This window comes from Parasteatoda tepidariorum, chromosome 10, assembly GCF_043381705.1.
Source record: "Parasteatoda tepidariorum isolate YZ-2023 chromosome 10, CAS_Ptep_4.0, whole genome shotgun sequence".
Taxonomy (NCBI): Eukaryota; Metazoa; Arthropoda; class Arachnida; order Araneae; family Theridiidae; genus Parasteatoda; species Parasteatoda tepidariorum.
This window is the reverse complement of record NC_092213.1, coordinates 76,505,976-76,530,191: the sequence shown is the minus strand read 5'-3', so window position 1 is coordinate 76,530,191 and position 24,216 is coordinate 76,505,976. Positions and strand designations below refer to the sequence as shown.

General features: G+C 33.3%; 1 protein-coding gene across 4 annotated transcripts in view; it reads right to left on the bottom strand.

Moving 5' to 3' along the window:
• The window catches only part of LOC107439020 (murinoglobulin-2), a 107,346-nt gene that overhangs the window by 22,715 nt on the left and 60,415 nt on the right, over window positions 1-24,216 (bottom strand). For all 4 annotated transcript variants that reach the window (XM_016051483.3, XM_016051477.2, XM_043046296.2 and 1 more), the window contains 4 exons: window positions 23,213-23,459; window positions 9,367-9,554; window positions 6,278-6,490; window positions 2,280-2,398 (listed from right to left, as the gene is read on the bottom strand). In XM_016051483.3, coding sequence (XP_015906969.1) covers window positions 2,280-2,398; window positions 6,278-6,490; window positions 9,367-9,554; window positions 23,213-23,459 — 767 coding nt within the window. The remainder of the gene's footprint in view (window positions 1-2,279; window positions 2,399-6,277; window positions 6,491-9,366; window positions 9,555-23,212; window positions 23,460-24,216) is intronic.

Below are 24,216 nucleotides of genomic sequence, written 5' to 3'. Positions count from 1 at the left end.
GTAAGTTCGGTTGTCTAGTTCCCATATAAGTATAACATAGAGCATGTTTACAAGCCTCTTTTAATGCGTTCGACAATAATTTTTATAAAGGCGTGGTGGCTCAGGGGATAGAGCGCTTGCCTTCAAGGGAGGTGAACCGAGTTCGAATCCTAGCGATGGCTGGTCGATACGAATTCCGAGTCCGGATTGCACCGACCACAGTGCCGACGTAAAATATCCTTAGTGGCAGACGGATCATGGGTTAGAGTTCCTTTTCGGTTAGACTAAGCATGGGAGGTCACACTCTCAATGTAACGCAAATGCGGGTTAGTTCTATTAAAAAGTCCTCCACGAAGGCAAATTTTTCCGAATGCTTGTTCCAGGAGTTTCATTGTTTTCCGGATTGAGTTCAAAATTACAAGGATACGGAATTGAACTATAGTGAACCTTTGCAGATAAACGGACATTCCTTTGAAAAGGTTAAAGAATTTAAGTATCTTGATACAATTATCAATGACCAAAACAAACTGAAATCTGAAATTGACAATAGAATCAATATGGCCAACAAATGTTTTTTTGGACTAAAAAGTCAACTAAGATCGAATTTTATTAGCCGAAAAACAAAACTGAAATTATATAAGACACTCATTCTGCCTGTCTTGCTATACGGAAACGAAACCTGGACTTTAAACCTTGACGTCCAACGCCCGATAGAAACGTTTGAAAGAAAGATACTTAGAACTATCTTTGGTGCCATACCAGAGGGGGGATGTTGGCGAACACAGTACAACTTTGAACTTTATGGGCTCTATAAACATCCTCAAATTATGCAGATAATCCGATGCAACCGACTAAGGTAGCTCGGCCATATATGGAGAGGCTCTGAAGATAGCCCTGTAAAAATTGCCACCTTCAAGAACCCTCAGGGGTCCCGCTCTAGAGGTAGACCACCTACTCGATGACTCAGCGACACCGAAAACGACCTCAATGTCCTAAAACTTAAGAACTGGAGGGGAGTTGCCATGGACAGAGGGAGCTGGAGAAGGCGTGCTGTTGAGGCAGCCAGGACCTGCAAAGGGCTGTTGCGCTCCTGAAGAAGAAGAAGAAACGCAAAATTGGGTCGGCTGTTCAACGACGGTTTCAAATCATTTTAATAAAATATGAAATAAACGTAAAATGAAGATTATTTAAGTAAATAAAAGTAATGTTGCAAATGCCCTCGGACAGTCAGTTCATAATGAACAGACGCTTCCCTCGGCATACGAAGACATTTTCAGCCACGGAGTTCCGTAAAATTATCAATTTTCATGATCTACCTTACTTTCTCCAAATTTTTAACTGATAATATTGCCGAGCGAATCGAAGCTATCGATATTTCAGAATAATATCACGATATATCGGTGTACTATCCAAAATATAGATATCTATATATATATATTTCTCTTACAACTACCCGAATGGCAACGCTGGAAAATCGACCAATGATTGCCGCTGAAAATGCCACATGCCAAATCTAGCTGAGGTGGCTCAACATATAGCGCTTTTAAAAACGGAAACTGAAATGACCAGAGAGCATCAGCTGCGACAATCTCATACTATTAAGCTAGGCGGAAGTGAGTAGTCTTTGTCGATAGATCTCTATTTGAGTATTTTCTAGAGAGCGCTTTTTTTCACGAATTTACATATTAAGAATTTATTTGACGATTTTTGATTTCTATCACGAATTTATTTGTTTTATCATTGTTATTAGTTGATCATTGAAAAATGAGTCTCAGTCGTGCTGTTACGCTTTAAAATTTTATACTATAGCACAGTTCTAATAGGTTTAACGAATTACATGTCATTCATTTGAATTAAAATTTATTTTAATGACTTAGTATTTACTAAAAAGATGTAATTTTTTTAAAAAAAAAAGTTGTTACATGGATTTGAATGATTGTTTTGAATTCTTAGAATTTTGTGCATTTTTAATGTACCTAATGGTTTGAGAAGCAAACCATATAAGATTGCGTAGCAATTTTCGGGGGTTGGCGAACGTTAGCGAGCAGGGGGCGCAGCACACTAGTATTACTATATATCGCGATATGTTAGTATTTAACAAGAACTTTTTTTTCTTTTAGAACATTATTATTTTTTCAATATTTATCGCGTGTCAATTTATTGATATTTATTTTGTCGATATTTATTATATTTTAAATAACGTTACATGAACTCGTGACTGATATTTCTAGATGCAGACATCACAAATTTATAATAAATTCATTAAATATTACAGGAAAACAAGGTAAAAAGAATATTACCTCATACAAATGCCGATTCTAGGTAAATTACATTCACTGCTTCCCATTCGTACAACGTCGACATTCAAGTCGAAAGCATCGCTTCCGACTGCCCTCTCCACGTTGTAACGGAAAGTGAACTGAAATAAAAAATTTTTTTTTTACATATTTCTTGAAATTTTTTTTAAGGAATGAGATTTTTGTTTTATTTACTTAACATTTTCCTACCATATCAGCACCAAATATTAGCATACTTCTTTTAAAACAAATTAGTATTCTAATCAACTATATGAATTGAATAAGCAATTAAAACTGTTATAAGTACATTGAACATATTTATTTTTTTGACTTTTTAATCAACCCGTTTTGTCCGGAACTGCGGGAACTAGTGATAGGTGGACCGGAGTACCTGGCCAAAAAGGCCACCTCCGTAAATTATATGATTACAAACTGAATCAAAGGCCATTGATGTTGAAATTATTTGGGTTAGTAAACTTAATGTTAGGTAGTTAAATAATATTGTGGAAAAAGAAGATAGAAAGGGCAGCACAAAACAGGGATAACACAGACAGGTAAAAACATAAACAAGCAAATGAGGTCATTAATCTTTCAGAAAAAAAATTATATTATATTAAATTATTAAATTTTTTTATTTTTTATTTAAAATTATTGACAAATAAGCAGTTAGTGATTAGCATTGTTAGTAGTTGTATCAGTAAATTAATTCAGAATGAGCCGCAGTAATTCCGCTAAGAATGGGGCCATCCCAAGCAAGTGGAAGAGTCTAATGATGATAGAGGAGATGTGGAGAAAGTCAGACGGAGCGAAAAAACCAGCAAACGGTGTCTTGAAGAATTTTATAGTAATGGAGAATGGCCTTAGGCCATCTCCTGCACTTAGAGTCATCTGGGTCGTAGTTAGAGGAAGACCAAATAAGGGGGTTGGAGTGCCCAGTGATCTTAAGAAAATACTTAAGAGATCTATTTTTGTACAAGTCAAGAAGGCTAGGCGTGCAGGTGTCATTACGGATATTTTTGTTCCTGAAATACCAGGGTGAATTTGTGATATTGCGGAGAGTTTTGTTATAAGCACTCAGTAAGAGTTTAAGATTTGTCTTTGCAGCCCCCCCCCGAAGGCGGGTGCAGCATATGTTAATAGGGGGGTGGGAAGCATTTTGAAAATAAGAATCCTGTTATTAGTACTGAGGGGGGTTCTTTTTTAGAATAGGATAAAGTGCACATTTTGCTGCTATGAATTTACTTTCAATGTTCCTAAAATGATATTTGAATGTCAGGGTTTTATCCATAATGTCACCTAAGTACGTAGCCTTCGTTTCCCATTTGAAAGAGAAGTTGTTATCAATGATAACATCCTTCTTGTAGGTCCTTTTTCTGGTGAATAGCACCGCCTGAGTTTAGTCGATATTGAGGGCAAGTTTCCAATTTTGGAAATAGTCAATGATGGTGAGGAGATGGTAAATGATATCGCTGATATACTTGCTTTGTGTGGCAATGACTGTATCGTCAGCGTACAGTGCAGTCAGAATACCAGGATCTCTAGGGATATCATTAATAAAAATTAAAAATAGGAGGGGTCCTAGTTTGCTCCCCTGGGGAACACCACTGTTAATGGGTCTTAGAGTGGAGAAAAAGGTGTTGCAGTTGACGAACTTTCTGTGTGTTAGGTAGGATCGTATAATTAGAATAAGTGGTCTAGGGAAATTGTATTTAATTAATTTATAGATAAATGCATCGATCCATACCTTGTCGAAGGCCTTAGCCAAATCAAGAAAGACGGCACCTGCTGTGTGTTTGTTGTGTAGCCATCCTTCATGTACGTATTCAATGAGCCTGATGAGTTGGTGTTGTGTGGAATGTTTAGGACAAGTCGATGTCCTCAGCAATTTATATTGAAATGATACAAAAAGTGGTTTTATGGAAAAAGTGGTAAAATATATTATCGAAATTAATTGGTTTTTCTACTGTTAGAGCATTCAAAAAGTGTTTGATAGATCAAAAAATACTTGCTCCTTATAATTCTAGATCTGATCAGAAATAACTAAATCATCATGGTATCTGAAAATCTTTTAATTCACTCAGATAACTGAAAATTCTGAAAAAAGTTTCCCACCACAATTAATGTCTTTGAAAAAAGGAACTGTCCTAAATATATGACGCTGGGCGTTAACCGGTTAAGGCGAGAATTTTGCATTTTTACTTAAAGTGGGCGTTTTCTTTTCGAAAGCGGTGAAGAATTCGAAAGAACATTTTACCGAGGAAAATCGGTGGGACGAAAACGTATTTTATGATTTCCTACATTTTGATATCTTTCCAAAATTAAGCTTTGGTTTGGAATATTTTAAGACTTATAACAGAATTAAATTCTTTTATGCGCCGCTTACTATCACCCATCCTTTTTTGTTTCTTACAAAATTCGGAAAAATGTTGTTCGCAGATGGTAATACTCTAAGTAAGGAGTGAGGGAAAAAAAAAACTCTCAATTTTTCCGCTAAACTGAAGAGCAGTAAAACCTGTCCCTGAAATAGTTTTACAATCCAATTTTTTCTGGATTATTACAGGCATCTATCAGAAATACTGCGAAGCAAAAGATGTGAAGAAATCGGGAAAAAAATAAATAACACAAAATTTAAAAAAATTCCCTTTCAAGCCAACGAACAGCATTTGAGCATAACCATCAACTGGTTAAACATACAACATTTCGTCTATTTCGCCTTTTTTGGGCAGTAAATTTTAATTAAAAAATCTAGTCTAGAAAACAAAGAATTACTGTTACCGTATGCATATCCACAATGATTTGTGCTTCATCTTTATATTTCTCAAAACAAAACAGTAGTTGATTAAGAATTGCGTTGTTTAAGATAGAGAAACTATTACAAATTTGGTAGTTTATATTTTTATCAAAAATAAGCGGACTAGTTTTTATTCCACCATCCTTGAAAAGGTTGAGTAGGTATTTTTTGTCTGCCTCGTGTTAACCAGTTTTATCCCGATTTTCTTAAGTTGAACTAATACAAAAAGTGGTTTTATGGAAAAAATAGTATATTACATAAATTGATAGCCAACATTTAATTTAAAAAAGTTTCTGGTCGTTTATAATTTTAGATCTAGTCATACGTTCGCAAATTTTATTTTTCAACAATGGTAATCTTTTTGTTTTCCGAGGCAAATGATACAGCGAAAAAAAAAAGAAAAAAAAAAGGACCATACGACAATGAATGTTATTTAAAAAAGAAACTTCTAGAAATCTGACTCTAAAAAGATAATATGACTAGCTTTGAGCTCATTTGACTCAAAAATTGTTAAACCGTTTTTCGAAAGAAAAAAAAGTACATTAACGATTAAATTTAATGAAAACGATTAAATTTAATCTTGAGTTCAAGTTACCGCATGTACAAATTCAGAATTAAATTGAATACTACTACTACTGCTATGTTTGATAGTGGTTCGTTTGAATTTTAGGATATTTTCTCAGTTTTTATGATTAAATATAAGATTTTTTACTTTTGAAAATTTATTAAATTTCTTTATAAAATTACTTTGTAACATAAAAATTAACTATTAAGCTTTATGAAAAAATATCTTATGTTCAAGTTACAGCATGTACAAATTTATAATTAAAGAGAATAATACAGCTAATGATATCTTGATAGTGGTTTGTTCGCATTTTAGAATACTTTCTCAGTTTTAATGACAGAATATACGAATTTTTTTTGAAAATTAATTAAATTTGTCTTTAAAATTTCTGTTGAAACATAAAAATTAACGATTAAACTTTATAAAAAATATCTTGTGTTCAAGTTACTGCACGTACAAAAAAGGAATTACATAGAATAGTACAACTACTGATATCTTGATAGTGAACTTCAAAACATTCTAACAATTTTGAAATACAAAATTTATCGGTGAAATTGTAAGTAGTGAGGAAGCGATTCACTAGCATGCAGGTGCAATATATAGATAGAACACCTGTTAGAGCACTGTAAAGATAGTGGTAGTTACTTGGACGAGAGCACATCCTTCTCCCACAGCCTGTAAATCCACAACGGTTGGAACTTCTGGAATCTTCATCTTCTGGGTCACGAGTTTGTTCTCTTCGTTTAGTTTGAATCCTTTAACAAGATTGTCAGCTTCAACGGCGAGACCCAAGTCTACAGTCCCTTTCGTTTGGATAGATGCGTAACGGGCTAATGCTTGTAGGGCTACTATTGTATCCTGCAAAAACATAAAAACAAATTCTCATAAATCCAGAGATTCCAACTTGCAGCAAAATGGCGCGGCATGTCTTATTCTTAGTTTAAAATATAGCGACAACCAGTATGTATTGTTTTGTAAAGAATATATGCGAACCTGCTCGTGAACTTTGCTCAATCAAACGTCTAATCCTTAAAGTGATATATTAAAAAAATTGTTAACTTGCACTTATTTCAACTATTGAACAATGGTTACCCAAATGCACTAAAACACTAAAAGAACAATGAATATCCAAATATGTAGCCTCCATTAGCAATGTGCAAATCATTTGTTCTTTTAAAATTATTTGTTCCAACTTGCTCCTCTTTGTGGATCAATATTTTCCAGAGGTAGCAAAATGGCACGTCACGTCTCATTCTTAGTTTATAATGGTGACAATCACAATACAATATTTTGTAAGGAATATATGTGAACCTGCATGCGAGCTTTGCCTTATCTAACGTCTAATCTTTCAAGTGATATATTAAAAAACGTTAACGAGCACTTACTTCCACTATTGAATTATCAGTGAATAACACTAAAGGAACAATGATTACTCAAATAACTAGCCTCCATTAGCCCAGTGCAAATTATTTGTTCCAACTTGTTCCGCTTTGTGGGTAAACATTTTCTAGCATTAGCAAAATGGCGCGTCACGTGTCATTCTTAGTTTAGAATAGTGACAACCACAATGCAATATTTTGTAAGGAATATATGCGAACCTGCATGTGAACGTTGACCTACAAAACGTCTAATCTTTAAGTAGTATCTAAAAAAACCATTCATGTGCATTTACTTCCACTAATGAATTAACAATGAATAACACTTAAACAACCGTGAATACCTCAATAAGTAGCCCCATTACCTGTGAGTCATTTGTTCTTTTAAGCTCATTATTTGTTTATTTAAGAAAGACATATTAAAAGTGACTATTGAAATATGTAATAAGCATATTAATTTGTTACATAGCCCATTTTTAAAAGCGATGAATAAAAATAGTCATACAAAACCAAAATTAAGAAGTTACTTTTCCAATTTGCTGCTTAATAATTTAGAATTTTGTCTAGTAACTACATAAAAGAGTGTGACACAATTTTGCTCATCCGTTAAAATTACAAAGAATTTTTGAGTGATATAAAACGGAAATATTCCGCTTGTCTGTATTATATTTTCTGTATTATAGAGCTTGTTTGTATTATATTTTAATATTTGCAAATTTTCAATTTCTAGCTAATTCGCTAATCAAATTTTATAAAATGTCGGTGAACCCGTTATTCAGAAAAAAAAAAAAAAAGAAAACAAATATGAAGAAAAGGCTTAGCATATTTTAAAGGTAATGTAAAACCTGTTTTAAGAACAATAGCTAAAAAAAAAATTGATCGCATTATTGCAATCACTGGTTACCTATTGGTCAATTTTATTTCCTGGACAGACTGTCATAAACGCCACGACATTTCAAGTCACAAGTTTAAAAAAACTGCTTGAATTGATTTCTGTCATCTTGCCGTCCAAAGGGCTGGATTGGTTTTCAATTCCAACTAAATTTACATTTAAGACGTCACAGAGTTCTCTTCCTTCTTCAGTATTCATATTAATTCATCCGCCAAGACAGTAATTATGAATAAGTTAATCATAAATACAACATAAAAATATTGAAAACTAATCCTATGTCGGAACAAAATACAAGCTGGTAAAAAGAAAATAAAAGAAAAAGAGAATTCAAAAAAAAATTATGAAACAGAAGCGGTCACCATAGCAACGTATGCAATGACGACGCATGCGCACTGTTTATTCATACCATATATGGCAGTACTTTTACTTTCGTTACTTGTACCGCCGGTACAAGTAAAAAGTACGTACTTTTACTTGTACTTCGTTACTTTTGAAATTTAGTTCTTTTACTTGCACTTTCGTTACTTTTTTAGGAAAAAAGTGCAAGTATTTGTAACGAAAATATCGAATGAAATCGTTACTTTTTTCTAAAACTCGGTAAGCTTTGAAAAAAAAAATATTTAAAAATAATATTTATGTTTTTTTTTTTTAATTTATAAAATTAATGTGCAATATATATGCATTAACAGCCAACTTCGTGTTTAAATACCTTCTGTTTCAACTTATACTGCACATTCAATTATGTTTTACTAGCTCAAAGGTCACAAAGCTAACTGAAACCCCGTGTTTGCTTTGTTTACGTTTGTGCTTTTAAAACGCGTTTCTAAAGAGTAAAACAATTTTAAATCAATGGTAATTTAAATAAATAAAAATAATAAACTAAAAATTAAAATCAATAGATAAAATTTCTTTTTCGTGCAAATCCATAAAAAGTTTGATATTAAAATTATATTTGATTTTAAAATTATATTACGCGATTATATAATAAAATTATATTATAATATTCTTCCGAATTTAAAAATAAATTAATATCCATAACTTTCAAAATTAAAAATAATTAAATAAATAACAACAATTTCGCAAAACCATTAAAGAACATAAGAATATTATTCAATAAAAGTTTAGGTTACTTTGAATTTTCGATTTCCTAGAAATGTACTTTTAAGTCGTTACTTTTTTGTTCAGTACTTGTACTTTTACATGTACTTTTTACTCGTTACTTTTTAAAAGTAACGTTGCCGTATATGATTATTACTCCTGAACACAGTTGAAAAGTGTGATGACGTCAAAATAAGGTACACACGCCATCAAATCCAAAACAGTACCCATTTTGCCAATGGGTAAAAACGCGTTTTGAAGTAGATTTAGGCGATAAGGGTATCTAGCAGGATGCTGAAAATTGCAAATTGAAAGTTTATTTATTATAAAAACTTCATTTTCAATGAGTTTAATTATTTTATTTTTACCTGGGTTGAAATAAATCCACCTTTAGAGTTTCTTTGTTTAGCAATCCATCGTACCACTGGTAGGACACTTTCTGTGCTCTCATCATTCTCCAGTTCTATTCTGGCAAGGATGTAATATCCTGCAATCTCAACACTAATAGACTTGGACTTTAGGCCTTTTCCTTCTGAACTCCAGTGTCTAAGTCCCCCTACAAGAGAAATGTAGTTAAACTTATGAATAACGGTGACTTGCGGGACTGGGCTATGTGTCCGGTGTAAAGAGGTGGTCGCCATTTGGAGTTATTAGTTATAAAAATAATAAAGAGCTTTAATTCACTTTAATAGTGATATAAGAATAACATTGGCGCCTCCACTTATCCTTTTAGTCGCGGTGGTTCAGGGAATAAAACGTCCGTCTCCGGATGAGGTCCCAGGCTCGAATCCCAGTGGTGGCTGCTTGATGTGAATTCTGCACCCGACTCACAGTGGGGACGTAAAATATCGTTAGTGGTTGACGGAGCATGAGTTAGAATCAACGGGAGTTGAGTTCGGACTTACCGTGGGAAGTAACCTTGGTTTTTCTCTCCCTCGATGTTTATTTACTTATTAAACGAAATGATTAATTTAACTTTAAAGTAAGCGCCGTGGCGGATCAGGGGATAAAGCACTCGCCTCCCATTGAAGTAACCTAGGTTGGAATCCCTGGGATGGCTGGTTGATACGAAATTTTATCTGATAGATTACTTTCTAAATACAAGATACATTGTGCTACATCATTAAATAATTGAGTTAATTCAAGTTTGCAAGTTCAGTTATCACGCCGGCCAGGTGGCCGAGCGGTTAGACCGCCTGACTGCGAAGTCAATGGCTGCGGGTTCGAGTCCCGCTCTGGGCATGGATGTTTCTCTCTCTTGTGCTGTCCTCTGTTGTGTGTGACGTGTGAATGCGGCCCACCCTATAAACGGGTTTGTGGCAGTGTGGCGTGGGCAATGTTGCTCGCCTCCGTGACTTTGGTTCACAGGTGCCCACTGGGTAACGTGAAATGAGTAACAATTCCGGCATCTTCTAAGGCGAAAAATAAAGTTTAGTGCCAGTGCCTGCAATTTGAAAAAAAAAAGTTCAGTTATCACAATTGGCGCACACTTAAAAGGCTCCCAAGAAAACGTGCCAAATAAGTAGACGACACTTTACCTCAGTCAAGGAACGGAACTTGATTAATGCATTTAAATGTTATGGAATTTAAGATCTTATTTTATTCGCAAAATATTTATTTATCATCACAAGCAAAATACTTTTAAAATTTCAACGGCTGTTATAATTTTTATTAAAATGATGGCGTTTTGATTAAATAAATCCAATCAAAGTTCAAGAAACCCTAGGATTCCGTGAATACAAGTTTAAAACCTCCAATCTATACCAGCGTTTCCCAAATTTTTTCGGCTACGGAAACCTACTAAATAATCAACCTTCTTTTGGTTTAACCCTAACTTTATGTATAACGTTTATTAAGGTAATCGTGAGCGTTATAAGATTTTTCATTGTATTATAACTCATCTTAAATTAGGTTTTATGTGCAACAGTAAAATTTGTAGTCCTCTTGTGCTATATCTAATCTAGTAGAGAATTTGTTTTTGGTGTGTATATGTTACCGGAAAAGTTTGAAATTCAGCATTCTATAGAACGTCTAGGCATTGTATATAATGCCTAAGACTAGCCAGCGATGTGTGATACGATTTATATTTCACACCTTTCCTAAGCATTCTATAGGTTGCAAAGTATAAAATGCTTCTCCGTTTCGTTTCGTAATGTAATGAAATGTAATTCAAAATGTCATTCAAGCCTGCCATGTCGCAAGAAATAGGTTAATTTCTTATTCTTTAAATGTAAATTTTGTTTCTCTTAATAATAAAAGGCATAAATTATCATTATCATTTTTTTTTACGTATTTTGAATAATTTTTTTTATTGGCACTCTCATTATTTCTTCAAAATAACATTTTTATTCTTGAGAAATGCTCATCATTTACATAAAAACCTCATCAAGACGTTTTTTTCTTACTTTGCCTAAATAGTATTTGTCATTCTACAGAATGCCTAGGTATTATATACAAATTCTAGGGAAAGTATGTAATACTTCTCAAATTTCATACCTTGCCTAAAAAAATCTGGTATTATATACAATGCCTAGGCATTCTATAGAATGCCGGGGTTTCATACTTTGCCGGTAACATATACATAAGCCGAAAATGTATGAACTAAGCCGAATTATACAAAATGAAAACCTAAATGATCTGCTATAAACGTTGAAAATAGTGGTTCTTAGGTTCTTCATTCAAGAATTCTGTTGGAAACTGCAGTATTTTATAAATGCTTAGTCTTAGTTTTTTCATTATAGCGTTATTAGAAATACTATATTTCCCGAAAAAAAAATGCCATTTCGATTTCATTGACAATATACTTATACTTAAAATAATTTCAAAAAAGGCAATTGGAAAATTCAATAAATTATGGATTGGTTTTACCTGAATTTAATCAGATGTTTCGAAACTCATAATTGGTTTATAAAAAGTACTAACTCACGGAACCCAATTTGGGAACCGCTGGTCTATAGTGGCCAAAAACTGGTAAGTGTTCATTTCAATTGAGAGATTATATTCAGCTATGTACTATGCAACAGATGGAAAAGTTGCTGTGTATAGGTTACGCCCTCTTTAATGAAAAATTCTTTTTAAAAAGACATAACGTTAAATAAGCTTTTCTGTAAGAATAAAATACTGTTCGATCATTCACATTCTGCTTTCATTTTAACACGTTAAAGCCGGGGTGACCCACCGGTGGGTCACGCTAGATTGTCTCATCTTGGCAGGGCATCGGAGTAAAAACTGGTAACAATAAATTTCATTTTTTAGTTTTTTTTTCGGGAATAATAAAAATCCATAACTACCAATTGTTTTTAACGGATGCAATTTTGATATTAAATTGCTTCTTCGCCGTGATAAATTTCCTTACAGGGAATTGTTATTGTTGAGAATAGATTAACTCCTCCCGAATATTATCTAATATTGAAATAGTTATTCTACCAGTATTTTCTCTTTTCCCGTACCAGTATTTTCGCTTTTCCCGGCGTGAACGTGTTAAATTTGATGCTTCCATCCACCAAAATCAAACGGATACTTCGTATAGTATATATTAGCGTGGTTTTTTCTTTTTTTTTTGTTGCTCCTGATGTTAAAATGTTAGAAGTTACATGCAGTTCGGTACTAACCGATTCGTCGATAGTGTGAATTCGATAGTGGCGGGTAAAGATGTAGGATATGAAATTGGATATCGGAGAGGGCGGTGCCTAGCACCAAGTTAAGAATCGTGGGATCTCATTGGACGCTGACGCCAGAGAATCAAAAGTTAAGAAAAGGTCGGATTTGGTATTTGAAAACTGTTTGAAATAATCATAAAAATAACATGAAATAATAATAATACAATTGCGAAAGACAGAAAATACAATGAGAGCGATATTTACAAACACGAAAATAGATCAATAAACACTAATTAAGATAAGCGAGAATATAAAACAATTGAGGTATAATAAAAGTAGTACTTGATTAAATGAGTTATTTACATATATACAAATCGGGTTGGGGTTAGCATTATCAAATAAAAATAATCATGATTTGAGTGTATGATATAAATAAAAGTATATCCTCTGTTATAGAACTGACCCAGGCGTCTCGGTAATTACCGCTCGTTTCTGGGTTGCTCAGCTTACTATAGTTATCAAATACTAACTCTTTGGTCGTGATCCCCCAAGGAGGGGTTGCTACGAGGTAGTAATTGTTATGTTTGCTCTACATGAGATGTTTGTGTGTAGTAAATTGAATGAATAATTATAATATTATCCTGAATGTTGTTTGAAAAAGGCAGTGATTAGGCTGAATTTGGAGTTGTCTTCTATAAAGTCAATATCAAATTAAAATCGCTAGTGGTACAGTTGATGGCTTTTGTATAAAAATCCTTATTTAATTTATCCATATATTCGTTTATGTTGGTAATTTTAAGATCTTCGAGGATGCTATTATAGCTGATGCATCTAGGTGCTCCCAGCTTTCTTCTGAGGATTCTACCTTCAGCACTAGCTAACTTATTTTTTAATGAATTCCTTAAGGTGTTAATTGCAGGGCATGCGTAGGTTAGAACTGGCCATTAAATAGACAGTCCTTCTGCATTTAATATTAAGTAAGAGTTGAATTTGCATTTAGGATTGGGTGGCTGCCCAGTCAGCACCGTTAATGGAAATAAGAAACAAAATATTAAATGTTTTATATACACAGAAACCCTCACGTGAGCAAGAGTTTCCATCTAATAAAGATATTGTCGAATTTGTATGCAGATTCGAAGAACTTTTGCATCCAAATCCAGTTACTATATATTTAAATACCATAATAAAGTTTATTAAAAATAAACTGGTAGATTTACTGATAGAATTATGATCATAAAATTTTAGTCAAAGTAATCTGAAAAAGTAACGCCTACTTTTTACTCTAAGCTCTATTGAACGTGCTTTTAGTACAATTCGACACGACAAAACATGGAATCGGTCTACAATATCTCACAATAGATTAAGTAGTTTGTGCATGCTCAGTGTGCATAAGAAAAGAATCAAAGATGACTAAAAGTTATAAACAGATTTGGACAGCAAACAAGACGATTACAATTCTTGTTTGATAGAACAATTTTTTAATTGTTCTGTATTAATAATTACTTAATTATTTGTTTTTGAATAAAAAGATTTGTAATAAATTTTTTTTTATAGCAGAATTGTTTTTCTGTATGTCCTTAATTGTTAAAAAAAGAAAAGCCAGGGGGGTGCAAGTGCACCTCCTTATTTAAAACCAATGGATTATTACCTTAAAACTTATTATTATTCAATGTAAATTTTATGATCTGATTAGTTTTAAACTGATTATACTGTTTATATGCCAATTAGTCTAAGTCGCCCTCAGCCTAGATCAGTGTTTCTTAACCTGTGGTTCATGGACCCCTTAGGGGTCCATGGGTCATATTTTGGGGGTCCACCGACTACTCCTAATTTTTAAAACGTTTGGATCAATAATATTTAAATAGCATTGATCTTTTTTTCTTTCTAAAAGATGAAAATACATACATATTTGAAACTAGGTGATCGAGATACCCCAAATTCAGTACGGACTGCACACAGCCCTCAAATATCCCAGTCATATTTTTAACATCCTCCACTTTCAGTTTGCACCATCAGGGGCAACCCCCTGATGATGTCCGCTGTACTATTTTTATTATCCCCTATCAAGTTACGTACATTTGACACCTTGTTGAGGTTACTAGAGCTAGAATTTTTTACTAAGAAGAAAGCCTAGTTTTTGAAATCTGAAACATTAGACAAACTTGGATTTGGTATTCCACAAAAATCTCTGGTTGATGCATCTCTCAAAGCTGCATATCAAATTGCTAAAAGCAAGAAACCGCATACTATTGGAGAGACGTTAATTAAGCCATGTGCGCTGGAGATGGTTGAATTAGTTTGTAGATTGGAACAGAGAAAAAAAATTTGAGGCAATTCCATTTTTAAATGATGTGACACATTCAAGAATAATTGAAATTTCTTGCAATATCTTGAAAAAGATAATCGATGAATTGAAAGTATCGCCATTTCCCTTTGGTATGCAACTGGGTGAAACTACAGATATCTCGAATTATACTCAACTTCTTGTTTTTGTTCGTTACGTTTCTCTTGATACTATCAAAGAAGAATTCTTATTTTGTGAGTCTCTTTTGCAAACTACAAAGGCAGTTGATGTTTTAGCATTGTTAAATGTTTCCTTTACCAAACAAGACTTCGGCTGGAAAGAAAAACTTCATTCACTTCGTACAGATGGAGCACCTGTGATGCTTGGCAATAAATTTGGTTCTGTCCTGTTGGTTAAAAAAAAAGTCTCCTAATGTTCTTGTTACTCATTGTTTTTTACATAAACATGAGCTTCCAACCAGCTTAAAAGAAGCATTATCAAAAGTTATTAAAACTGTAAATTTTATTAGACGTAGAGCTCTTAATCATTGTCTCTTTAAAACGCTGTGTCAAGAAATGGACGTAGAGCATGAGGTACTTCTGTACCACACGGAAGCTGTCACGAGAGCAGGTTTTGAAACAATTTTTCATGTTGAAGATCGAATTATCACTTGTTCTAGAAGAAAAAGATAACTCATTCTTCGAATATTTAAACAAAAAGGATTTTACCTATAAATTGGCTTACCTGGCAGATAATTTTAACCGCATGAACAATATAAGTCTTTTAATGCAAGGATCCGATATACCATTATGGATACAACTGAGAAATTACAAGCATTCTAATTGAAGATGCCACTTTGAAAAAAAAATAGAATTCCAAATGAGATATATTCAAACTTTTAAATGTTGGACGAAGTGCTTTCTGAAAATGGATCTTGGCAAGATAATATAACTTAAAAATGAAATCTGTGAGCACCTGGAAGTACTTCAAGTTTCATTGAAAATTTTTTTTAAATTGGATGAGATAAAGATAAAAGATGAGTTGTGGATTCGTCATCCTTTTCTTTGTGATATTGACCGTATCGATGATATGAACCTTGCCAAAGATGAGCTTATAGATCTTAGAACCAACTCCTTGCTAAAAATGGATTTCGATTCAAAAACACTCGGAGAGTTCTGGTCTTCTGTGAAAGAAGCCTACCCATTGCTTGTAAAGCGAGCTATTTCAGCTATAATTCCGTTAGCTACAGTGTATCTTAACGAAGCCGGACTTTCCACAGTTGTGACAATAAAAACAAAACATCGTTATCGATTGAATGTTGAACATGTTATGCGCGTTGCTTTGTCGAAAACCATCCCTCTATTCAATTTATTATTTAAGGAAAAGCAGCAACAACCTTCAGACTAAAAATTTTAATTTTAAATATTTTGTATACTATTGAAATAATAAAATTAAATGCTAAAATAAATTAAATACTAAAAATTGATGTTTTTTGCAATTTTTTTTCTCAGAGGGGTGGTCCGTGACTTCTTAAAAAATTTTAAAAGGGGTCCATTGTATCAAAAAGGTTAAGAAACGCTGGCCTAGATGAAGGAGTTGAGTGTCCGAGGATAGGTACTTACAATCGCTACATGCCAAGTCTTTTATAAAGAGTAGGCGTAATTATCTTTATTCTACACGTTTTACTAGTTAATTCGCTACCAATTTATTATTACAACTTTAGCAGAAACCGCAATATGCGAAAAATTAGCACAGGTAAATATAGAATACCAGTAATGCTGCATAAGTCGATTCGAGAAATAAATTTCCATTGCGCAAAATATAAAACGGACCCCCTTGAATAACTTTTGATCCATTGATCGGAATTTAGCGTTTTAGGAATTAATCTTAATGGATCGAGGGGTTGGCCTCAAATATGCTCATTAATAAGTGCAGCCGATGTTTTAAGTTACGAAATCAAGCACAAAATCTTACTTTCTCTGAATAAACATACCTGTTTTTCGACGGATATGGATTTCGATACCCCAGAATGTAGGGGATAATCGCAATCTGGAAAATATAGTCCCAATAGTTTGGTCAGGAGAAGGATCCAAAGTTTGGACCCCTTAATGTTCATTTTACTTTTTGCTTATTTCGCTATATCTCGAGAATTTAAGCGTATTAAAAAAAAATTTTGCACACATTTATAAAATTCGTTTTTCCGAAAATAATTTCATGCAAATTATAACTTTGAATTTTTTTTTATAAATTTTTTTAGCATTTTATTTAATAATTACGTGATATTTCCATTAATATCTCCAATGAAATAAAAAGAGTAGAAAATGGATAGCAAGGTCTTGGCTGTATATCTTCTCTTTATATACCAGGCACTCACCCCTCTTTATGTACAGGAAGTACGCTTGTACTTTCGAATATTGCGTGTTAGGTTTCACAAAGTTTTCGTCACGCTAGTTTTACGCCCAAAACTTTTCATTTATATATCTTCTTTGTCTGTGAAGAGGAGGCACTGCTTTCATTTTCCTCCGAAAGAATAAAAGTTGCCAAACCCTAAAATTTAACCGAACTCTTCCTTCTATTCCAGAAAACATGAAGCATCTTGGAACATTTTGAAAGTTACTTTTTGTAGCTAGATGCGTTTGGATATCCTGGAGGAATGAAATGGTTTAAAAAAAATATATATCTACTTGTAGATCTGCCCCGTGAACATTTAGACTATTTCGAAGGAGATGATGGGTCATAGAATTAAATGGTTCCTTTTTTCAGTTTCTAAATAGGGCTATAAAAAAGCACATGATTTTTGTACGTTTTGGGGGTGATATATTGTACAAAAAAGTGAAATATTGCATGATTTAAATTTGTCTTCTAAAGCATCAATTTCTAATATGCCGTCAATAAACAATTTAATTTGGACGAAACTAACAACACGCGTTTAGTAGACGTTATTTTTACAGCAGCCGACCCAATTTTGGGTATACAACTACAGATGTTCAACTGCACAATCTTATAATTTTGAACCCAATCCAGAACACAAAGGAACTCCTGTATCAAGTATTAGGAGAAATTTGCCTTCGTAGACGACCTTTTGATGGAACTAACCCGCATTTGCGTTCAAGGAGAGGAGGACCACGAGAACCTGGCACGGTTAGCCTAGCGGCAAGGGGACTCTAATCCATGATCCGATTACCACTGAGGATATTTCGCTTCAGCACTGTGATCGTTGCAAGCCAGATTTGGAATTCGTATCGACCAGCTATGGTTGGGATTTGTACCCGATTCACCTCATTGGAAGGCGAAAGCTCAATTAGGCGCCTCCATTGCGGCTCTAGTAGGTATGATTTTATTTTATTTTATGACCGCCGTTGAGCAGTCGACCCAACTTTTGGGTTTACGACTACAAATGTTCAACTGATTGGTTGACTAATGTTCAATGGTATGATTTTATTTTATTTTATAACCGTCGTTGAACAGCCGACCCAATTTCATGGGTTTACGACTACTTACGTTCAACTCCGTAGCCTTGTAATTTTGAACCAATCCAGAAGACAAGGAAACTCCTGGATCAGTACCCCCAGAGGTATTGATTTGTTGTGGGAACATGGAGGACTTTGAAACACGACAGATTTAACGTGCATCAGTCACCATTTACTACACGGGGAGTCTTCGGCACGACCTCTTGGATATGGGCCCAGCGCCCTACCGACCAGGCTATCCCGGCCTTCAATGGTATGATTGAAATGTTCATTACTGAAACTGGACGGAGTACAAAATTTGCATCTTTTAGAAATTTTTGCCACCACCATTACTAATAAAAGAGGCGCGTACTAAATAAACATTAAAATTCAGTTGTTTTTTAAAATCTACGACCTATCAATATTTACAAATTAAATTTGTAAAAAATAATATTTCTTTCATCATAACTATCTAATCAAAGATAAGAACTAAAAAGTTTATATTGAAATAAAATACGATTCGCAAATTCTATATAGGGCAATTCCACGGAAGTGTCAACTTTTAAGTGAAATTTTTTTTGTTTTATGAATTGCATATTTTAATTTTAAAAATATGTTCAAAAATAGCCAAAGTCTACATATTGCCGTTTCATTTTTGATAATTTTAAATTTTTTGAATCTGGCAGTATTCTAAAGTAATAACATGGCTGACAAGTGAATTGTTCACATTTGTGCTCAAATTGTTTTCTTGAAGAATACTTATAAAATAAAAGAAATGTATCCTTCTTTTGCAATATTTTGATAAAAATATGCATATAGAACAAAATTCAAACATTTTAAGTTTAATATAAAAAATAAAAGTAACTTCTTTTACGTCATTCCGTCACATGTCTTAATAATGCATAAATTTCCTGAGAACGAAGATAAAATGTAACATTGGCAAGTTAGATATAAAACCTCTTCAGAGACAACCTAATTTTCAAAGTGTTGAAATTTTTACTAATTCTTACATAAATATTAATCCTGTTTATCATTTACATATTAATAAAACATTTTTTAAACGAAGGCTTTCTTCTACTAAACTTTTTGTCATTCCGTTACAGCAAATAGATGTTAATAACTGCTAGCCAACCTGAGGTAAATTTTCCAAATTCACATTTTACATTGCTTACACATAATACTAAAAGTATAAAATAGTTCAGAAAAATAATAGCTGCAAAATTCGCAGAAACTACCAGTTCTAAGCGGCATGCCAAAAGCTTGGTTGCCAAAATGTCATTCCGTCACGCAAATAAAAAGTTCGTAAAATTTAAAGTTAAAAAGATAGAAAATCCTGTTTTTTTTAGTTTATGAAGCGCATTATGCCAATAATAATGATATGCATGAGAAAAATAATATTTTATTTGAAATTAACATTCCGTCACATATGGAATTGCCCTATATTTAAAGTCTTGAAGCATCCACCACCAATGGTAAGCAGTTGCTTTCGAAGAATAAAATTGAAATAATTCATTAAGTAATTCAATCAGTAAAATGTAGTTAAATATAATTATAAAATTTATTAAACGAAACTGGTATGCATATTGATAAATATATGATCATAAAATTTTAATTAAAGTAATCTTGGCAAGTAACGCCTACTTTTTACTTAAAGCTTTAGTCCTGGTGTGTAAACTGCGTTTGATCATTGCAGCCAATTTTGTATTTTTCCTAAGATAATTTCCCTTTATTGGTTGTAAAAGAAAAATTGAATTCTTCGTATTTCGTAGGAGTTTAACCTTACCTACCTTTGTAAACGCATCATTATGCCATTATCACTTCTCTTTTATACATGCTTAATTTATTTAGATTTAGTAATTAATTGAATTTATTAATTTCAACTTGCTCCACTTTTTAAAAAAAATATTCTCTCGTCGTGGTAATGAATTTTAAGTTGTTTTCAGTTCAATTTTTTTTTTCATTTTAAGTAATATTTCCACCACTATATTTAAAAGTTCGCAATATCATTTGAATAGCAACTTCATTCAGACCAGACCTCCAAGACCAGACCAGGCCCCCCCACGCTTATCATTTTTTACCCTGTCAATTCTATTCAAACTCCAACCAGATGAATGTGAAAATGCCCGTAAAGGGCTGATACACAGATTTCAATAATAAATGAGCCTTCAGACCAGATCAGAGACCATTATAGCCGAGTTCTCAGCTGCAATGTTATCACACCTATATATTACGACAAGCTGAGATAGGACGTCCACGAATATGCTGAAAAGATTTCAAAACTTGATATCATTGATGAAATAATATAAAGTACGGAAAGTAATATATTATATCACGAGAAAGAAGCCAGTAAGGCTAACGAAAAACAGAAAGAGAACTACAAAAATCATCAAATATCTAAGTATTTCAACGAGTGCTATCGCATTTTAAAGGAGAAATGAACTGAAGAGGCAGCATACTGGAAAAGGCAGAAGCTTCTATAGAGACAACAGAGCCACAGCAGAGCCTCTCTTCTTCGATATCGATAGCCAAGCAACTGAAACTATAGCCTCGACATCCTGTTTATATACTGCAGACCAACTTCTGAAATCCTTTAATATGGACACAACTGAAATTCAGAAGACTTGAGTCATCACTGAGATGGAAGTAGACACAGACTCTGACGGCGAACCCAACAGCCTTAAACAATAATAAGCTCCCGCAACAACAGCGGCCACAGTTACTATCTACTCACACGCAGTTACTCAATCTATCTTGCCTGCCTGAAATGTGCCGGAGCCCAGTTCTTGTACCAGTATACGAAGCCCAGATCCGTCCGGCGACCTGCGTCAACTGCAACGGTGAGCACCAGGGCTGTTTTACGGACTGTGGTCCGAGACCCAGGAAGCAGCTGAAGGAGAGAAAGACCCAACCGAAGACAGATACTGCCTGCTTCTTCTTCCAGCCTTTCAAGAAAATGAAAGAACTCTTAAAGGAGGAGGAGCTTGTTAAGCTTCATCGTTTTCTTTTTCATGAGACCACGAATTAGACTTGGAATTCAACTACCTTCATGAAATCATCTCACCTGATAATCTTTCAACTAAAGGAGTGAGAAATATTTTGATTTTATTTAACTTGTGTTCAATTGCTTCCTCAACTCAAAATGATCAATTGCTCCCTCAGCTCTTTATATTTTTGTAAATAATTTTTACTTGTTTTTCTATTTGTAATTTGCATGTAACTCTATTTGTACTTTCAAGTTAAAATTCAGTAATTAAAATAGCAAAGTGCCATTTTCTCCTTTTACGCTATATTTTGCCATTTGTGTTCCTGCCAAGTAATAAGTTTTTTTGCAGATGCCCCAACACACCCCTTAAAAGTTAATATTAAATTAAAAAAATATTTTCTTTTGTCAAGTCTCATAGTTTTTTGGGTAGCAAAAAAAAAATGCAACGTAAAGAAAGGGGATATCTCCGTATCATTATCTGTTGCGCCAACTGCAATCGCCAAGATGCCCAATAGATTTTAACCTTGCAATTAAAAAAAAAACGACATAGATGTTTGTCTGGGGGTGGTTACATATTATACCTTTCGAGTTGGTCCCTTTCTGTAATTTTTTTTGCTTGTTTCGGGCCACTGCCCGGAAGTTGCGATTATTCTGCCACAAATCGCGAAAAAAAAATAAGAAGCCACTTAAAATTGCCATTACATTCTTTGAATTGGAATTTCGACAAAACGCACTTTCAGTATGTCAAATTTAAAGTCCAGACCCGCTTTGTATTTTTTTTGCAACAAGTTTAACAATCAAAGCTCGATTACCTATTAGGCCAGACTAGGCCATGGCCTAGGGCCCCCAATGATTAAGGGCCCCCTTAAAATGAAGTTTTTGAAAGTAAATTTAAAAGAAAAATAAGAAAAATATTGATTTTTTTAAAAAAAAAAATCACTTTTAAATACATATTAGCAAATTACGATAATTAATAATACGATTCTAACTCTTATGATAACAAATTGTTCTACGGAGCGCTCGTTTTCAAAAATGAAATAGATCAAGAGTGAGCAAAGAAGCGTCATGTTTCAAAAACGATTAGACATGCTAAGTTTGATGTTTATCGAATCAGATGCTCTCCGTGAAATTAATTTTGATAACATTATAGATGAGTATATTGCAGGAGAGGAAAAAAAGATTTTTGAATATCAATTTTATAGCAGAGTTGATTTTGTAAAGTGTTAATAAATTTCAAATTTTTCCAAAATGTTATGATTATTTTTTAGTTCTAATTTAACAAAATAAAGTAAAATTTAATTTATTATTATTTATTTTAATTTTAAATATACTTTCTTAAATGAAAAGATATATAAATACTTTTATATTTGAATAAATAAAAAATATACGAGAAAAAAAATTCATCTGAGGGCCCCGAAAATTTGAATGGCCTAGGGTCCCGCGTACGCTTAAACCGGCACGGTTAACAGTTACTTACTTATCTCGAACGTTTCCAACGCTAAACGTTAAACGTTTCCGCTTCCAACGTTAAACGTTTCCAACAAAAAAATTTACGTTTCCAACGTTAATTTTTTTTATTCCAGAGTACTTCCATACTATGTAATACTATGGACTAGTACTATAGTACTATACCTGTCCTGCACACCCTCATAATTTCAAATTTCTAAAGTTTGACAGTTTTCGCGTAGCAAAGCAAAATATAACGTTAAGTTGAAAACACCCAAAACAGCGGCCGTAGTCCTAACGATTCTTTAACATGGAGACATTCATCAGATTTCTATGAAATATTATTCTGAAACTCTCGAACAGCTTTGATTTTAAAAATATAAAAGCAGTTATTAAGGGTTGTTATAAGGGAACGCCCTGTATATCTAAATATTAACATCTGTACATTCTTACCTACATCAAAGGCCCGGTCGTCCAGCAATTTCAAATACTTTATAGCTGTCTCATTTTGCCTCATGAGTGCGCATGCGTAGGCATACAGAGAGAGGGCGTACAAATTGGGATTGGGATCTTCATGTAGGCATTTCACGGCATTCTTAGCTTCCCCTTGATCATTCCTAACCATACCTGATTCAATCATCGCGATCAAGACGTAGGCTGTAAGAGGAGACAATGAGTGTTCTCCTTCAGTCAGACCACCCTAGAATTAAAACAAAATCTTCACTTATGCCTGATTTTACATATTTTTGATTAGACTTAGCCCTTTCGGGACGCGTGAGTCATAAATGTATTCGTAAGGTATCAGTATCAGGATGTTAAAAAATAAAAAGCGGTAGCTCACGTTTGGGCATAGCTAATTAGCATATATGGCAGTACTTTTACTTTCGTTACTTGTACCGCCGGTACAAGTTAAAAGTACGTACTTTTACTTGTACTTCGTTACTTTTTAAATTTAGTACTTTTACTTGTACTTTCGTTACTTTTTAAAGGAAAAAGTACAAGTATTTGTAACGAAAATATCGAATGAAATCGTTACTTTTTTCTAAAACTCGGTAAGCTTTGAAAAAAAAATTTTTTTTTTTTTAAAATAATATTTATGTTATTTTTTAACTTATAAAATTAATGTGCAATATATATGCATTAACAGCCAACTTCGTGTTCAAATACCTTCTGTTTCAACTTATACTGCACATTCAATTATTTTTTACTAGCTCAAATGTCACAAAGCTAACTGAAACCCCGTGTTTGCTTTGTTTACGTTTGTGCTTTTAAAACGCGTTTCTAAAGAGTAAAACAATTTTAAATCAATGGTAATTTAAATAAATAAAAATAATAAACTAAAAATTAAAATCAATAGATAAAATTTCTTTTTCGTGCAAATCCATAAAAAGTTTGATATTAAAATTATATTTGATTTTAAAATTATATTATACGATTATATTATAAAATTATATTAT